This window comes from Euprymna scolopes, chromosome 9 (assembly GCF_053919585.1).
Source record: "Euprymna scolopes isolate OS-2025 chromosome 9, ASM5391958v1, whole genome shotgun sequence".
In the NCBI taxonomy this organism is placed as follows: Eukaryota; Metazoa; Mollusca; class Cephalopoda; order Sepiida; family Sepiolidae; genus Euprymna; species Euprymna scolopes.
In genome coordinates this window covers 111,288,011-111,306,792 of record NC_136490.1, presented here as the reverse complement: position 1 = coordinate 111,306,792, position 18,782 = coordinate 111,288,011, and the positions used below count along the sequence as shown (strand labels likewise).

General features: G+C 28.7%; 1 protein-coding gene across 5 annotated transcripts in view; it reads left to right on the top strand.

Moving 5' to 3' along the window:
- Positions 1-18,782, top strand: part of LOC145284803 (homeobox protein Hox-C5-like) — a 1,273,673-nt gene that overhangs the window by 1,244,991 nt on the left and 9,900 nt on the right. For 2 of the 5 annotated variants that reach the window (XM_080133770.1, XM_080133769.1), the window contains 3 exons: positions 10,983-11,039; positions 15,546-15,584; positions 18,424-18,456. The exons of 2 other annotated variants lie outside the window; for them this stretch is intronic. In XM_080133770.1, the coding sequence (XP_079989896.1) occupies positions 10,983-11,039; positions 15,546-15,584; positions 18,424-18,456 (129 nt within the window). The remainder of the gene's footprint in view (positions 1-10,982; positions 11,040-15,545; positions 15,585-18,423; positions 18,457-18,782) is intronic. One more of the 5 variants, XM_080133771.1, reaches the window with a different exon arrangement.

The window sequence follows — 18,782 nt, the reverse complement described above, 5'->3', positions numbered from 1 at the left end:
TGCAAGAGTATTTGATGAAACTACAAATAAGTGAAAAATCTTTCTTGATAACAAAAAGTGAAGTAGAGGGAATAGAGTGACTAAATTGTGATTTCACGTGAACTGATAGTGGTAAAATCCTATAATGCAGATCAAAGAACGTTAGTTGAATTTCCATTCCTACATTTAAATTCAAAGGGAATCGAGAAATTGGTAGATGGCCAAACATAATCCAAAAGGCAGAACTGCGTGGGGTAATTCACAAATAGGTACAAGGAAAAGGGGAAACACTTCCAAAATATTATTAAATGTAAGATAGGATGTGCGTCAAAAAATGAAATAATTTAAAACTCGTCTGCTGAGGCAGGACGCAATCAAGAAGAATGAGTGAAGTAGAAGAAGAAAAAACATTGAATGGCAGTTGAATTAAATTTGAAATAGAAAAGTCATATCAACATGACCCAGACAGTATAACGTTGAGAGCCGCGAAATATACAGAGCAAAAAAGGGATCACTTGAAATGTACAAGTAATTAATTAAGAAATAAATTATCAGCAGGAGTTATTAAAAGACCCAAATGAAATGAGAACAAGAATAAAATAAATACATACACATAGATATACACATGTACATACATACGTACACACACACAATTACACGTATACATATATATATATATATTCATATATATATATACAACAAACACACCCAAACACACATAGACGCACACATACATATAAGTAAAAGGATGAATAAAATATATATATATATATATATATATATATATATATATATATATATATAATATTTAAAGTGAAGAGGATGGCCGGTATCTGAAAATTCCGCAACCAAGTAAGTATGTAGGTAAATGCATACAGTAAAATATAAGTACATATACATACAGGATATGAATGCGTACGTTGATTGATATATATATATATATATATATATATATATATATATATATATATATATATATATATACATATATATATATATATTTAAAATAAAAATTACAATTAAATTTACCAAAATGATGGTAAAAATAAAGTATATTATAAATATTCAAGAATTAATATTTATAAAGTTATCTCAGCCAGATGTAAAAGCTCCATACTCCCAAATAGTAGATAGAGCTTATAGTACGAGCAAACAGTTAATAAAACGTGTTAAAAACACGTGGAAAAAGAGTTAAAAACATATTTAATCTGAAAAGGAAACACTTGATAAGTTGATAGTCCTTAATCCGGGGACTTTCGAAGAAATACTTTCCTTCTCATCAGAGGGTATATGTATATGTATGTATATATATATATATATATATATATATATATATATATATATATATATATATACTTATATATATGCACATATATGTATATATATATGCATACACATTTATATATATATATATATCAATTTTTATGCAAACACATACAATTATATGTATATATTTATATATGTGTATATATATATATATATATATATATATATATATATTCATCCTGATGGAAACAAATACAACTAGATATATATGTATGTATATATATATATATATATATATATATATATATATATTCATTCTGATGCAAATACATACAACTAGATAGATATGCATATAATTATATATATATATGAATGTATATATATATGTGTATATATACATATATATATATATGTATATATTTGTATATGTGTATATATATATATATATATATATATATATATATGTATATATATATATATATATATATCCTGATGCTACTTCATACAACTCGATATTATACCTGGATATTAAACACACATATAAAACATTAAAACACATTTTACTTATAGATATCATGGATATTTGCGATGCTTTCACTAAGAATATATTAATTGTTATCAATTATAAATAATAACCTTAAAGCAATATGTTTACATGAAATATAATTTTAGGTGTACAAATACATCTAAATTGTTTTTTTTTTTGTCTGTCCTTGGGAAGATTCCAAATAACAATACTTGATTATCCTTACCTTTTTATATTTTAAATAGGATAATAATACCGTGAAACAATTTTGACAGTTGGTATCAAACGTTGATGGAAAAAAAAAATTGATAGAGAGAAAATTGACTTATATCTCGATGCTTTACATAACCCCATATTTATGGTTTTAGTTGTCTCTGTTGTGGTATTTCGGACACATTCCATCCAGAATCAGTTTTTCTTAATAAACATGCAATGCATTATTTTATAATATCATTGCTTATCACTTTCAACAGGTGTTCATAACGTTCTTATGGAGTTCTCATATAATTAAATTTCTTAATTCTATGAGCTATTTGTGGATCTAGGACTTCTAAAATAACGACTGAACAAACACTATTTCTGCCAAGAGATAAAAAAGTGGATTTTTGTGCAATTCCAATTCATAGAATAAACTAAAACTAAATATCATTTCCGGCAATTCTAACAGCTATTTACCTTTTTTGTGAGTAGTATGTTCTTTTTTTATAATATCACCTTAAAACATTTCGGATTATATATATATATATATATATATATATATATATATATATATAATGTATATATTTATATATATATGTGTGTGTGGGTGTGTGTGTGTGTGTGTAATGAGATATGATGTAATAATCATTTGATTCCAATTACTGTCTTGACATGTAAAAATAGATGTTTAAATTACGACGGAATTAATCGCAGTTAACACTTGCGGTGTGGATTTCTTTCTTGCTAATAGAGTCAGTGATTGCGTCGTTTCTGGGATTGAATCTACCGACGACGGTGATCGTGACAGACCCATGAAATAATTATCGACAAAAAGCAATCCTTTAAGTCGTCTTGATTGTTCTGCGTTTCGAGGGAGATTCAATTTAAAGAATGGATAAAAATGATCAAATAGCCAGACATACATCGAGGTATTTATGAATAAGATTGCATATACATAATAAATGAGTTATATAATTATAAAATCACATATATACTTATACACATAATATATTAGTTATATAATTATAAAAACATACATATACATATATACACATATATTTATACATATGCATATATATATATATACGTATATATACATATACAGATATACATATATACATATGCATAATGATATATATATACATACACAAGCATACATACAAATATATATATGTATATATATATATCATTATGCATATGTATATATGTGTGTGTATATATATATATATATATATATATATATATATATATATATATATATATATATATATATATATATACGTACACATGTGTAACAATCTCGTTGACACAACGGTTCTACCTAGATCGAATAAATAAAGCGACTTTCAGCCTGACCAATACTTGACGGATAACCGTTTGGGAAATCTAGGCGCTATATGTACCGCGCCGTGTAGGAGTAATTAACATGTTTATATCTGGGGTTGCATTAATTCATTGGGAGAGATGCACCTCCAGTCTTCGTTAACACATACTTCTAGAAGGTAACTATGATGTAAAAAAAGACTACGATTTACTCTACATTTGTATTATGGCATTCATCTGCATCGATAAAGTAAGCAGTAATACTAAATAGTGTGGTCGGTTCTACATAAGGCCTTTGCCACTATAAGCAAAATATTGCTGTTGATTTCCGAGAAATCTATTTTATGTAGCTGAAGTTCATACGTCGAAATGGACGGAAGAGAACACAATGCACACACACACACACACTTACACACACACACACACTCACACACACATATATATATCCACACATATACATATACCATATACATATGAGTATATGTATATATATATATATATATATATATATATATATTAGTTCGTGTTTGTCACGTAATTCATTTATCAAAATATACAGAATTCGCTTTTGACATCATGCTGTATTTTGTTACATTGACTACAGTTTTAATATACTCATAAAATTTTAAGTAAATTTACTTGAACCTTGAGTTTACAGTCTAACATTTTAATGGTTACTAGCATTTGTACGGCTAATCTATACTTTTATTTATATATTTTAATATTATATTATTCTGTATATTTCTTCTGAATCAACACGATTGAGATTAGAAAATGAGGATTATTCTTTGTTAGAGTCCTTATTTTTTAAAATCTTTTGTAAGAGTCCTTGATATTAAAGTTCGAGTAGCTGGTGTCTCGCCGTTGCCCGGCAATACAATATTCTTTGATTTATGGATATTGCTTATGCATTTTTATGGAATCAAGCATCTATTGACTATTATATAGTGCGAGCAACTATTTATCCGATGCACCAATTACCAAACAACAACAACAATAATAATAATAATAATAATAATAATAATAATAACAGCAATAATAATAATCACATCAATAATAATAATAACAACAACAACAACAACAATACTACTACTACTACTACTACTACTACTACTACTAATAATAATAATAATGATGATGGTTGTGGTGATTATGATAATAATATTAGCAACAATAGCAATAGCAATAATAATAATAACAATAACAATAATAATAGTAATAACAATAGCAATAACTATAATAATACCAATAATAATAATAATAGTAATAATAATAACAATAATAATAACAATAATAATAATAATAACAATAACAATGACAATAATAATAATAATAATAATAATAATAATAATAATAATAATAATAATAATAACAATAATAATAATAATAATGTCGTTAAGAAAACTCCCGTGGTGTTTGTTTCTGAGATCACGTCGACTGATACGGAGGTTTCACCATGAATGCCCTGGAAAAGTCACTTCTGCAAAATCTTTTGTTCTAAAGCAAGAAGACGAGGAAATGGGTTTCAACGATTCTAAATAGTACGTTTACTTTTATCGTAAATGCAACTCATTAATAAGAAAAAATAAGATAAAATTGTAAGTTAATCCGGGCTTGTAGTCGAATGCTCTATCACTGAACTGTATATGCAGCTGTTAATAATTCTGTTGTTTTTTTTTTTAAGAATTGATTTGCTAAGATTTTATCATCTCCCTTTGCCTGTGTAACGTATGAATACTCCCTTGTAAAAATTCTTCTTTTTTATCTATAAGAAAAAAACTCGGATTTCTTTTTCGAGTTTGGATAATTTTCGGATAAATTTCTGTAAAAACCGTATAAATAAGCAGAGAATACACCCACCCACATACACCCCCCGCAGATATATGCATATGTATTTTCCCCACTCTTTTTCTTTGACTAAATCGAAACGTAGATTCCATGAACAAAGCTTCTTTCTTAGAACTGCACACATGTGGAACTTTCCTTCGTTTGGCTGTTTTCCAGTTTCCCTGTTTTCAAGTCCAACGTAAATAACGTCTTGGTGAACTGTTTCCTTAAAAATCCAATTTACCAAATTTCTACTACTAACGATTAATACAAAATTATCCGTATTGAGTACTGTACACTCAATAACTCTTATCCTCGAGTGCTCTCCGGCCTTGAGAAATGGTGAACCTTATGTAAAAAAATATCTAAAACTACTGCTAAGAATATAAATTACCTTTGTGTGAACAGTTAAAAAACTAGGCGCTTCCATTTCAGAACTTATGTGGAAGAAAATCGTTCTCTCTCTCTCTTTTGCACCCCCACACACAGACACACACGCACATAAAGTGACTTTTCTTATAATAGTAGAGATAATTTTATGAATAATATTAATTTTCTTAATGTGTGTTCATAAACGTTAACATTTTATTCGAATGTATTTATATTTATATATATATATATATATATATATATATATATATATATATATATATATATATACACCCACGTGTATATATATATATATATATACATATATATATATATATATATATATATATATATATATATATATATATATATATATATATATATATATACACCCACGTGTATATATACATATATATCTATATATCTCTATATATATATATATATATATATATATATATATATATATATATATATATATATATATATGGGTGTGTGTGTGCATATTATTAATTCAATACCTGTCCATACGGCGTTGTCTTGTATATCATTTTAGTAGTTTACTGCCATCAAATTTTCTTGTTTAATCTTTTCTATTTTCATCTGTGTTTAGAACCTTCGTTTTTATTCCTTTGCCAATAGACAGACCGCTTTTCATGTTAATTTTTTCACATTTTTTCTTCATGTCTCCATTCATTTGATCTTTGAGATCTATCGGAAAGCGTTACGTGACTTTTACGCCAGAAAAAAAAAAACAAAAAAACAAAAAAAAAAACGAAAACGAAACAGGCGCTTTCTTCCGTCACCTTTTCTTTGACCCAACACGCGAACTAAGCGGAAACCTACTCGTTAGACAACGTACAAGACATAAATATTGTCTGTCATTTTCTTGGTCAATCGTCAAAATCTCAGTCTGATGCCTACCGTAAGTCAATGAATAAAAACAGAACAGCTAGAATGGGTCGATAACAAAAGGTGAACAAAGGAGATTTTTTTTTTATCTAGCACGATCAAACAGACTCTAAATATGACGGCGTGGGAGGAAATAAGATACACCAATCAAATGATAGAAAACTGTTTTCGAATGAAGATTCACTAAAAAATATATATATGAAACCATATGCCACTCAGTTGAGCGTCGACTACGGCCAGAAATCAACAATAATAATTACATAATTTAAGGATTTAAGTAAATGTCTTTAAGTAAAATATATTTATATGAAAATACTATTGTGAAAAAAAATATCCCTATGATTAAATAAGTCTGATCACACGAGCAATTTATTATAAACAAGACTGGGTGCCAGGTGTTGCCGAGTATTTTTAGGTATATGTTGAGCAAAAAAAAAAAAATAATAATTAAATTAAATTAAAATAAGTGGTAGTAGGCAGGAAGGCTCGAACCCGTACCGCGAAAGAGGAAAGGAACTTGAACAAAAACCTGACGTCTTTGCCGTTGCCTCCATTGCCAAACCGGAAATGGTGAAAGTTTAAATTAAGGCTAGTCAATAGAAAAGAGGGGATGACTTCCGAAAATATCGGCGAAAAAATCTACCCACTTCCTATAGAAAGTGTCCAGTGAAGGGGAAGGAATTAATATTGTTAGCCAATAATTTCTATTTGACGTGCGAAAGTACTAGCTTGAAAACAGTATAGATGTCCTGAAAATCCGTCGCCTACATCGACAGTTTTAGGTAGACATACATACATACATACATTTAAACAGACTTGTGAGATTTATATTATAGATTTCAATCTACACTTTAATAATAATAATAATAATAATAATAATAATAATAATAATAATAATATTAATAAATTATTATTATTATTATTATTATTATCATTATCATCATTATTATTATTATTATTATTATTATTATTATTATTATTATTATTATTATTATTATTATTATTATTATTCACGTTGAGGCACCGATTCTCGCCAGATCAACTAAGGTAAGCAACGTTGAGACTATCAATGACCATTTGGGAAGATTAGGAGAAAGTTGGTCGTGGGGCCAGCACTCACACCTCGAAAACATCTCGCTACAAACACATCTAAAAAAGTCGTTGATGGCATGGGCTTAAGGCTACGGATGGATATGAATGAAAATCCCCCTAACTAAAGAAATCAACCGCTAACACGGCAAATACTTGAGGGAGTCAACAAGGATCAAAATACTGAGGAGTGAAAGAAATAATCATACCTTTTTGCTGGATGACTGTGAAAGGGACATGGGGAGTTTATTGACACCTGAATTAGCTACCAACGGGAAACCAATTCTAAGCGATTGTTTTGATAAAGCAAATTAATTTGCTAATGTGATCAAAACACGTGGGTATTCGACATATAGGGAGATAGTGTCAGTGCAGGTTGTTCTTGACGAGAGATATATTACGATAAATTGGGTGAAAACTTCTAGTTAGTGAATAATAATAAGTTTTGCTTTCACATAGAATTATTTATATGAATATGAATCACCTAAATTCTATGTTATCTTATTGAAGAGTTTAGGAATTGTTTGAAAACAATGATAATTTTTCTCCTTTTAATGAGCCTTATTTTGCAATTAAATCAGAGCAATGACTCCCTTCCAAGCTTTCATTCGATAATACCTTTTTCACCGCATAGTTTTTTTTTATTGTGAATATTTTCCACCTCATTCGCTTCCGCGACTGTCTTATTCGGTTTACTACTAATCAAATGCGATAACTTTACAGGCATAAACAATAATAATATACTATTTATATATTTACACTAAAAATATTTACACCTAAATTCGTACAATACTTAAGCCGTATATGAGAGGTAAAATAATAAATGGTTAAAGAGAGTAGAAACAGATTATTGGAATCTGTTTTATTGTAATATTTGACTGGCTTTACTAACTTACTTTCTCTTGAGAAAAATACAATCTTACGAGAAATAAATGTTATAATTGCTTTTATATTTTATGATGCTAAAACAAAGAAAATCAACCGCTGTTCTTCTAGTCTGTATACTTATGATCTTTAAGAATACGAAATAATTGTAAGTTGTCTCTTTTCTTGAGTCTAGAGAATTTAGAAAAAATCAGAAGATATAATTAATTTGTTTCTTATTGAAAATATATATTATAATGTTCATTTTCTTACACACACTAGCATACACTTTCCCCATACACACACACACACACACACACACACATATATATATATATATATATATATATATATATATATATATATATATATATATATATTTGAAAATCATCGTTTTCATTTTTATTAGTACCTATGCATAATATTAATCCACTGTAAAACATATCTTGAATTCATACGCATACTATTTCCTTCATTTCACACTACCTAGCTTATTTTATTTCTCACTGGTGTACATATAAGTAAGTGGTAAGTAAGAATTATTTAATATAGTATAAACCGCGTAAGCATGAAGCACTGATGTACATTAATAAATGCAGTAAATTGAACGGGTTATTACATGAAAATATACTTAATTTATATATATATATATATATTGTTTATCCTTTGGAAATTGGTTCATTATATATATATATATATATATATATATATATATATATATATATATATATACATTTTTTAAGCCAAAGACAATGCGGGGAAAGACCGGAATTATGAAAGTAAAGAAAGAAAAACAAACATATGTAGACGGGTGTGCTTGAGTGGAGGAGTGTCTAGCCTTTATTCGTCTATCTTTCCTCACCTCAATGTATAATTATTTATAACCAAGTTGCTGGTATGTCCGGTGTATGTATAGTCTGTGTGTGGTATGGAACTTTGATTAATTTCGAGAGAAATGATCTCTCTTTTTCAAAAGACAAAAGTGGATTCAAGATCTTGAATCCACTTTTGTCTTTGGAAAAAGAGAGGCCCCTTTCTCTCGAATTCATAGTATATAATTAAAGAGAAATGATCGCTATTAATTATTCCCGGTCGATATGAGTTAATATTTTGTAAATGATAAAGTTTATTGAAAGAGTGTCGCACAATCCAGTCTACTCATGATCTAAAGTGAACCCCTGCTTCATTTTTTTTCAAAATTATATTAACTCCTGTATATCTGAGAGGTTATATTATACCTTATGCAATTGAAGAATGCAATTAAAGTCTATAATAGAGACACCTTAGAACAGTTAATATTTTTGGAAGAAATACTAACACCCCCATCAATATCAAATAAATTATGCCACCTTTATCGGCTGGTATATCAACGATAACTTTTTGAACATTAATAAACGGATAAAGTCTAACAACAACTGGGGTAATTAGTTCTTCTCATAAATACCAAAGGATTGAATGAAGGAAACCCCAATTTAATTATCAATTCTAGTCCATTGAACAGCGGCGGCCAGACAGGACATGGGATTTAAAGCTTTCGTATGGTTTAATTAAGGAAATTGATTTTAACATATATGCCTGTGTGTCCCGTGTTGGTACGAAAATAAATACAAGAGATTCATGTAGCATTATGAAAATCAGAGCCAAATTACATTTAATCTATAATAACAAACATGTTTCGCTTATATATATATATATATATATATATATATATATATATATATATATATATATATATATATATATATATATATATAAGCTTCAGTGAGCCTTGAGAGACTATGGATATCAACGGAAAGGGTGCTTGCGAGCGTAATTTTTTTTTTTGTGTGGCAAAAGTTGCACAACATCCAACCACACCTCTTTTTGAATACTATTGCAAAGTGGAGGTTCACGACGACTGGAGCAATGGCGAAATTATCAGAAAGGACATACAGCGCCTAGAATTGGGAAATGGTCACCCATCTGGTGCTAGCCAGGCTTATCGTTCCTTACTTTCGGTTATCTGACGGAAACCGGTGTGTAAAACGTGATTATGTCGTATATATATATGCATATTTAGTACGGCATAATCACGTTGACACGCCTGTTCCCGTCAGATCACCGAAGTTAAGCAACGTTGAGCCTGGCCAGTACAAGATGGGTGACCATTTGGAACTTCCAGGTGCTGTATGTGCTCTTCTTTTACTCGGCATTGTTTCCAGTCGTCCTGTTATGCTGATGGTCTCAAACACTGCCGATTCAGGAGAGGGACTATCCTTTACCTTTAGATTCTGAACGGAGGCATTAATATATGCGTGTGTGAGGTGTTGGTGCGTGTGTGTGTGCTTGTAGTGATTGTATGCGCTACTTGAAAACGTAACTCTTTTAGTATCAAGCGTTCACATTAAAAAAATAAGCGGTCGATTATAATACGATGTGTTTGTACGGATCTTTTAAACATATGACTATCATGAGATATTAAAGGAAACGAAGTAGGATAAGGCTAGCAGTTTTCCCATGTGTTCATTAAATCCATTTTTGTCAAAAATTAGTTTCATTACTTAGTTTACACGCTTAGCTAATTTGACTGTTTTATTCTAAAATGTTTAATATAACATAATGAATTCATACTGAAATATGTCTCTCCGTACAGTGGCCATGCTGTTGTCAGAGTCAGCAATTCTACCCCAGAGCACACCACGATATACAGGTACAAAACTTTGTGAAACAATTTTTATTAACACACGTTTGCGACACTCGGTTTTCCTCTTTATATATACATAATTCATGGTTAAAACTCCATTTGCCTAATACAATGTGTTTCTGCCTTTGTTTAACTGTATAACCCATGCCTTTCTATTTTGTAAACCTATCTTTACCTTGCTGTTTGTATCTGCTCTGACTTAGGGGAACAAAGAATGCCAATAAGTTTGAATCATAAATTTAAATATAAATTACATTTTCTAAGATAACATAATGGTTTGTGGTATCAATATATTTGTATGAGATACTTTTCCTAGTGTATTTATGAATACTTATTAAAATGCTGACACAGAAGTATCTGGATCTGTATGAATAATCATCAGGGCAAAATAATTCCATCTAACTATTCATAAAAATGCCATCTATCTGTTATGCCGTTTAAAAGCGATCAGCGTGGCTGGCCCTAGCGCTTGTATCCGTGTTTATAATCTAAGTCCGAATGGCATGCCATATACGAACACTATCAGTTATCAAGCAAAACATCAATGTATTTTAAAAAAATAAAAGTAAACCTCCATACTATGCAAACAATTTTAAATAATTAGTTTGCATATTTATATTTGAAATAAGCCATGAATGTTGATCGTAATATTCTCTTTTGTGCATGACGTTATTGTAAGAATAGATTTGTAATATTTAAACACATTTGAAAATTAATCATGCACTGTTCATATTGGTTTAACAGTTACTGTCCTTACTCAAGCAACTTGGCAATTCCAAATGACCAAATCTTGTTGAGTTCAAAAATTCGATATATTTTTATTGATTCTTTACATAGTTAAAAAAAATCAATTATTTCCCATGTGCAAATTACAAAAAAAGATACTGTTGATATTACCTATCAGATCAAAACTATTAATTCATAATTTTCGATAATTACTAATTATAAACATTAGAAGGTTTATAATTTGTGGAAAAACTCAGGCTATGTATTTGGAATAATGCAGAGCTATTATAAAAATATGGTTGTGGCAATAGAGGAAATATTAGTTAATATCGGATGTCTGCTTTATTTATTATCTAATATTGGTAGCAATAGCTCGATAATAGGTTACAAAGTGTGAATATGCTTTATGTAACAATTTTAACACTGCTTGTTTTATAAACTGGTTTAATATTACAAAAAAGTTTGCAGAAAATACGAACACACATTAAGGTTCTTCGTTTTTAGCAATAAGATTTGTGTAAAATCAAATTTGATAATTATAACTTATATAAACGCAAATACAAATGCGGTAGTATACTATTTTTGTATATAATAGATTATTAAATCTTGAATAGTATGCATTATAGGTGGATAAAAATATACAGCGGGATATAAATATATTTTTCTCTAGGTTGCTTCTTGCTATCATTAAGATAAATAATTTATTATTGAAATATTCACTAGTTTATCAATGTTTATATTTTTGCAACATCAAACATTGAGACAATGTTGAATATTGGTTATTGAGAAAATCAAGATAAATAAAAAGCATGCATAAAAACAGACCATTTAAAAAACCTGTTCACAAATCGTTTAAGATAGAGATTAGCCATTCTAGAAGATGCCATACATTAACGTCTATCTCACATAAAACAACCGAGATATCTCTTAAATATTCTAAATACCTTTAACTGCATTGGTTTGAATCTATCTTGCACTTGGGTTATCGGATACTTTTACCAGGTATTTTTAAACTTCTCCAAATAAGTTCTGTTCTTTCTATAATTAGTGGAATTATAGTGAACTTACTTATATTGTAGTTGCTTTTCATGTCGTGAGTTAGAGTTTTGTATTTCTCTATCTTTTAACTCTCAGATCTGTTTGCCCTAATGTCTGCCGGCAGCAATTTCTGAAGTTGATTTTTCTCTATCTTGTCGCATGCCATTATGTCAAGTTTTATACGTTCTTTTGGGGGTACGTAGAGGTCGGACGTGCATAGGCATTAGAGATTATAACATATACAACAGTTTTTTCTAATGAATGTTTTGAGGCATCGCTGTTCCATTCAATATTCACATTTTTAAAAGATCGGCTTGTGAAGATATTTACACGATCCATTGTGTCACATCGTATAGTAGGTGCCCAACAGCAGGACGTTACAGGTTGATGTCAAATACCTCACACTTTATTGCAGAAACTGCGATTTTATCTTTTCTGAGAGAAGACATCTTTTTAAATGTAATGGACATCAAAGCGTATTTTATATTGACTTATGCTTTGGAATAAATATACTTTATTATCCGTTTATGAATAAATAATAAAATTGGCATTGAAAAAAAATTCACATCTTTAGGGGGATGTACCTACAGAATACAGAATCCTACCTGTATAATGTTTCGGAAAGGAACGAACAAATTAATCTTAGCTTTTAATCGCAAAAATAGTGATTCATCTATGAGCTTTCGATATATTTTTGTGCACATATACAAACGATAGTACATAAATTATAAATAGGCATTACATAACTTTTATAATTACATACTTAATATGTATTCATGGCTATTTTACGATCTTGTATTTACAATCCTATGAATGTTCATTGATAACACTGAGACTAAGCTTATATAATTTTTACTGCAAATAACACATGAAGCTTAATAGATGAATATATGTATAGAGAGAGAGAGAGAGAGAGAGAGAGAGAGATAGAGAAAGAAAAGAGAGACAGTAGATTGGAAGAGACAGAGACATAGTGGATCTGACAAGTTCCTAGATGAAATTTAAATAATTTATCCCTGGAACTTTGTAGTTGTCATATATATATATATATATATATATATATATATATATATATATATATATATATATATATATATATATATTTATATGTATATATGTGGGTATATGTAAATGTATGTATACAGACATATTTTATGTCATTTATACAAAAACATTTATGTCGCTACACATCCATGAAAGATCTTAATGCTTAGTTACCTTTCCAAAACGTTTGTATAAGCCCTATAGTTGCATGTAACTGGGTGAATGAATCAGCTCATGAATGTGTAGCCTCATGTAAAGCAAATAAAAAAGTATATATTGCCTTACTTTTGGTATGAACACACACACACACACATATATATATATATATATCAATTTGCATGCAGTTTGTGTTTTTCCGATGATTTCGATGTAAATGTGCTAATAATAATCATATGCATTTTAATATTCTCTTGTGTGTGTTGCTGTTTTTTTTTGTTGCAATTTTTAAACAGTCAGTTGCATTTTATTTGATCTTTACTTATGCTTAATAGGTAAGTTAGTAAGTCTTTACTTGGTTATCCTAGTCTTCAGATGTATTCAATGTATATACTACAGTTAACAGAAGTTCATCCAAGTTTTTGAAAGGGAAAGGCATTTTCATAATACTTATTGCATCAGATTTAGTCAGAATATATTAAATAATCTCACCCGTTTAAGGACTGCCAAATACAATGTAATCATTTTTGATACCATGCAAGTTAGGCGCATACGAATATATATATATATATATATATATATATATATATATATATATATATATATATATATAGTAATTTATAAAATATAAATGGCGATTAAGCTACACTGAATATTCTGCGTTTCATCCACTATAGCCTGACGAATCTTATAGTGGATGAAACGCAGAATATTCAGTGTAGCTTAATCGCCATATATATTTTATAAATTACTAACTAGAACTTTTGAAATAAATATTAAAGTTTACGCATAAATCTATACTTTCGTATATTAGGTTTATGTGAGTAAATGAAGTAGTTATATATATATATATATATATATATATATATATATATATATATATATATATATATATATATATATATATAGTTGCGGGTGGGCACCCAAATTTGCGCGAGATAAAATACGCTTCAATACGATATATTAATCTGTTCAGATGTCTTATATATTATTATAGACTTGTGATTCCTAAAGTAAACAAACCGTATTTGGATGATATCACCTAGAATCGAAACCGAAATTGGAACATTCAAAGCGGTTAAAGGTTCCACTCTACTAAGGTGACCCGCATAATAATTAAACTTTAAAAATAATAACTAAGGTGAAGGTACAAAATGTACAAATACCATTTCAATGTGAACCCTTTTTTGTACAGCTTAAAATCTATTTAATCAGTTAAACGCCCCCCCCCAAAAAAAACGCAACGTAAAATGCAAATCATTTAAGGCCCCTAACGCGGTCTGTGACTTTTTGTTTCGGAGCAGACGGAATTTGATAATATGGAGACGGACATAGCGGTTTATATAATTGATATATTATTATAATACATAAAATTACACAAGTGCTAGCAATATTTAGTAAGAAGGTATTTTTCTAGCCCCATATTTACTAGAAATTTGAATATTGACATTGTTATATATTTTGCTATTTTATTTAATCATAATTATTTATATGTTTCAATTAATAGCTTACGATTTTGTTAATTCCATTGTTTAATTTATTTAATAGATATCTACTTTATGAACATCGGTGACCATCTAAAATCCCGTATGTAAATACTATTTCTTTATATTTTATATCATCTCTATAAATAATAATAAAAAAAAATAATGCCATTTAATATAATATATTATTTTAAAATATGAATTATACTGCATATTTCGCATAGATTAAAGTATTTCCTTTATTCAGCTATTACATTTACACGATCTATTATATATATATATATATATATATACATATTATATATATATATATATATATATATATATATATATATATATATATATATATATATATATATATATATATGGTAGAAAACCAGGATACGGTTGCCCTTGGATACGGCTTTGTCAGGTTACGATGCGGAATGTAATGCTATTCTGGTCCTTGTTACGGTATTTGCCCCGACTTTCAGTGCTAGTTATAATGTTATTTGATAATATAAATGTGTATTATGTTCTGTACTGTAGTTGTTACTAATTTTCAATATGTACCATATAAGATTTTGTTTAGAACTCAAACCGGATTAATGACGTATCCCAGGGTTCTAATCCACACACACACACACACACACACACACACACACACACACACACACACACACACACACACATATATATAGATATATGTAGTGTTTATACTTTTTTCACGCACACACACACATATATATATATATATATATATATATATGTAGTGTTTATACTTTTTTCACGCACTACTTTTTGTAGCAACATATAAAATTAACTTTCATCAAAGAGTCATACCTTATAATATATCTATATTAAAACAATAAGTTATGAAAAATTACTACAATAAGTATTTATTCCAAATTGGCAATATTTTTAAATGTTAACCATTAAAGACTTCACGGGGGTTTCGCCCGATATTTCTTTTAGCAAGACTCAATGAAGATGTCGCTTTTATTTTGATATAAGCATATCTACTATGAGGATATTCGGTACTTTTGTCAAAAAAAAATATTTACAAATGTTTACGATTACGGAACTTGAGTGTCTTTCGCCCGACTCTTTAAGAAAAATTCTATACATATACACACCTGGAATTATGTACGTTCTTGACAAGTATATACAACACCTAGCATTCTCAAATGATAAGGCATCTAGTACTCACCTTGTTGCTAAAATTTGGGTATCTAACGAAAAGTTGTGTATCAACACACATACACACATACACACACACACACACACACACACACACACACATATATATATATATATATATATATATATATATATATATATATATATATATATAATCACGTGGATAATTTCTCCCGGTTAAGCCTAGGAGCCGTGGAAGTACTTGAAATGTAGACGGGAAAACAGGGACTACTTACTCTAAAGATGGTTGCGATTCTGATAATGTCACTCCTAGGATGAAATGTAGGATTTTTTAATCGACTAAATTTGTCTAAATTGGCGTTCTAACGTTAAATATGTTAGTCGCTTATAGATTTATGGCTAAGATCGACACAATACATTTTTATGACATGTGTTTTTTTTTTTTTTAAACTACAGTACTTTGGTTCAGAGAGGAATTTCTGCAATCAAAATAGTATATAGGTGATAAGTCACTCACAATGCGACTTTGTCTCACGCACAAAAAAAAAGTAGCCTGAACATTCCATATTCAAAACATGTAATAATATTTACAGAAATGTTTCATTGTATTAGGCTTTTGTATGAATATTTAAAGACAACAATTTAACAATCTAAACTTCTATAACTCCTAATTATGATATTACACTTTATTGATATAGAAACTCTGTACTTTTAAATATTTTATCGAATATATAAATTCATTATAATTTATTAAACTGATACAACAGAGTAATCGTTCAATCTTTGTAAGCTGATATTTTTAGTGCATGTGAATGTATACTTATTGATAAATGGAGCCCTAATATTAGAGCTATATACGTCGGAAAATGCACGTTATTTTAAAGGGAGTTTTTTTTTTAAAGTACACTATAACAGATTGACAGTAATACTATTAAAAAAGGTCTCTTTCAAAGCCAAAATTATAGTTCAGTTTAGACACATGTATTATTATCTATTTAATTAATTTATTAGGGTTCGGAATTCATAGCAAGAGTATATTTACTAAATTAATGATTATATGTGGCATATATATGTACATATGAGATAGATTAGAAAAAAGTGTTCTTCAATATATATATATATATATATATATATATATATATATATATATATATATATATATATATATTATTCCTAGTAAACACTATCCATAATAAAATCCAATGAGTTAACGAGGTGTATATATTATGGCTCAATAACAATGAGCAAAATGTAGCTTTATTTATATACTAAATGATATTCTCATATTGATGCACACTTAAAATAATGTCCCGTTAATCTGGTTATAGCAATAGCCCACCCTCATCAGACGAACGGAAAATATCCTTCTTTCCAAAGACATATTCTTAAATGAAGACGAAAACCAAGGGAATAGAAGAAGAGAAGGGAGAAAAAAGATGTACAATTTGTTATTGAAATTCTATTATCTAAATATTACTTGTTCGTATCTAAAAATGAAAATTCCAAACAAGATTTATTGAACTATTATGTTCGTTTTAAAGTTGTTTTTTTATGCCTTACATCGAGTATTTAGATTACTTATTTTTCAGAATTGCAAAATAATTGTTGATCAAAGGCATGCATTAAAACCAACTCTTCGCTTATTAAACGCTCCTATACACATTCAGACGTAGGGATATATACGCTCATACTCAGATTCACTCGATTTTCCCGTTCATTTTTCTCATTCTACTTATTTTTTTCGATTTAATTTGCATCTTTGAGTTTGCTTATATTTTGTTCTCTCTCTCCCTTTTCACCAGGCGACCATCTTTTTGATTCCCAAGGATCTCATGGTGAGATTATTATTTTGTTACCACTTTTTAAACCCCCGAATCCCGACACAATTCTTCATCGAATTCTTTCCTTTTCTTTTTGTTCACGCTTTCGTACTTGTTTACATCATGCTTTACTTTTGTTATATGTTTGGTTGAACTTCATATTCATTTCTAATTTTGGAGGAAATATTTACCAAAAACACATTTTGGTAGTAATGTTAAATAATGATATCTTAAAATAAAGAATACTAAACAAATAACAAATTATTTGCACACACACACACACAAACTTACAAACACCCACCCACACACACACACACACACACACACACATATATATATAT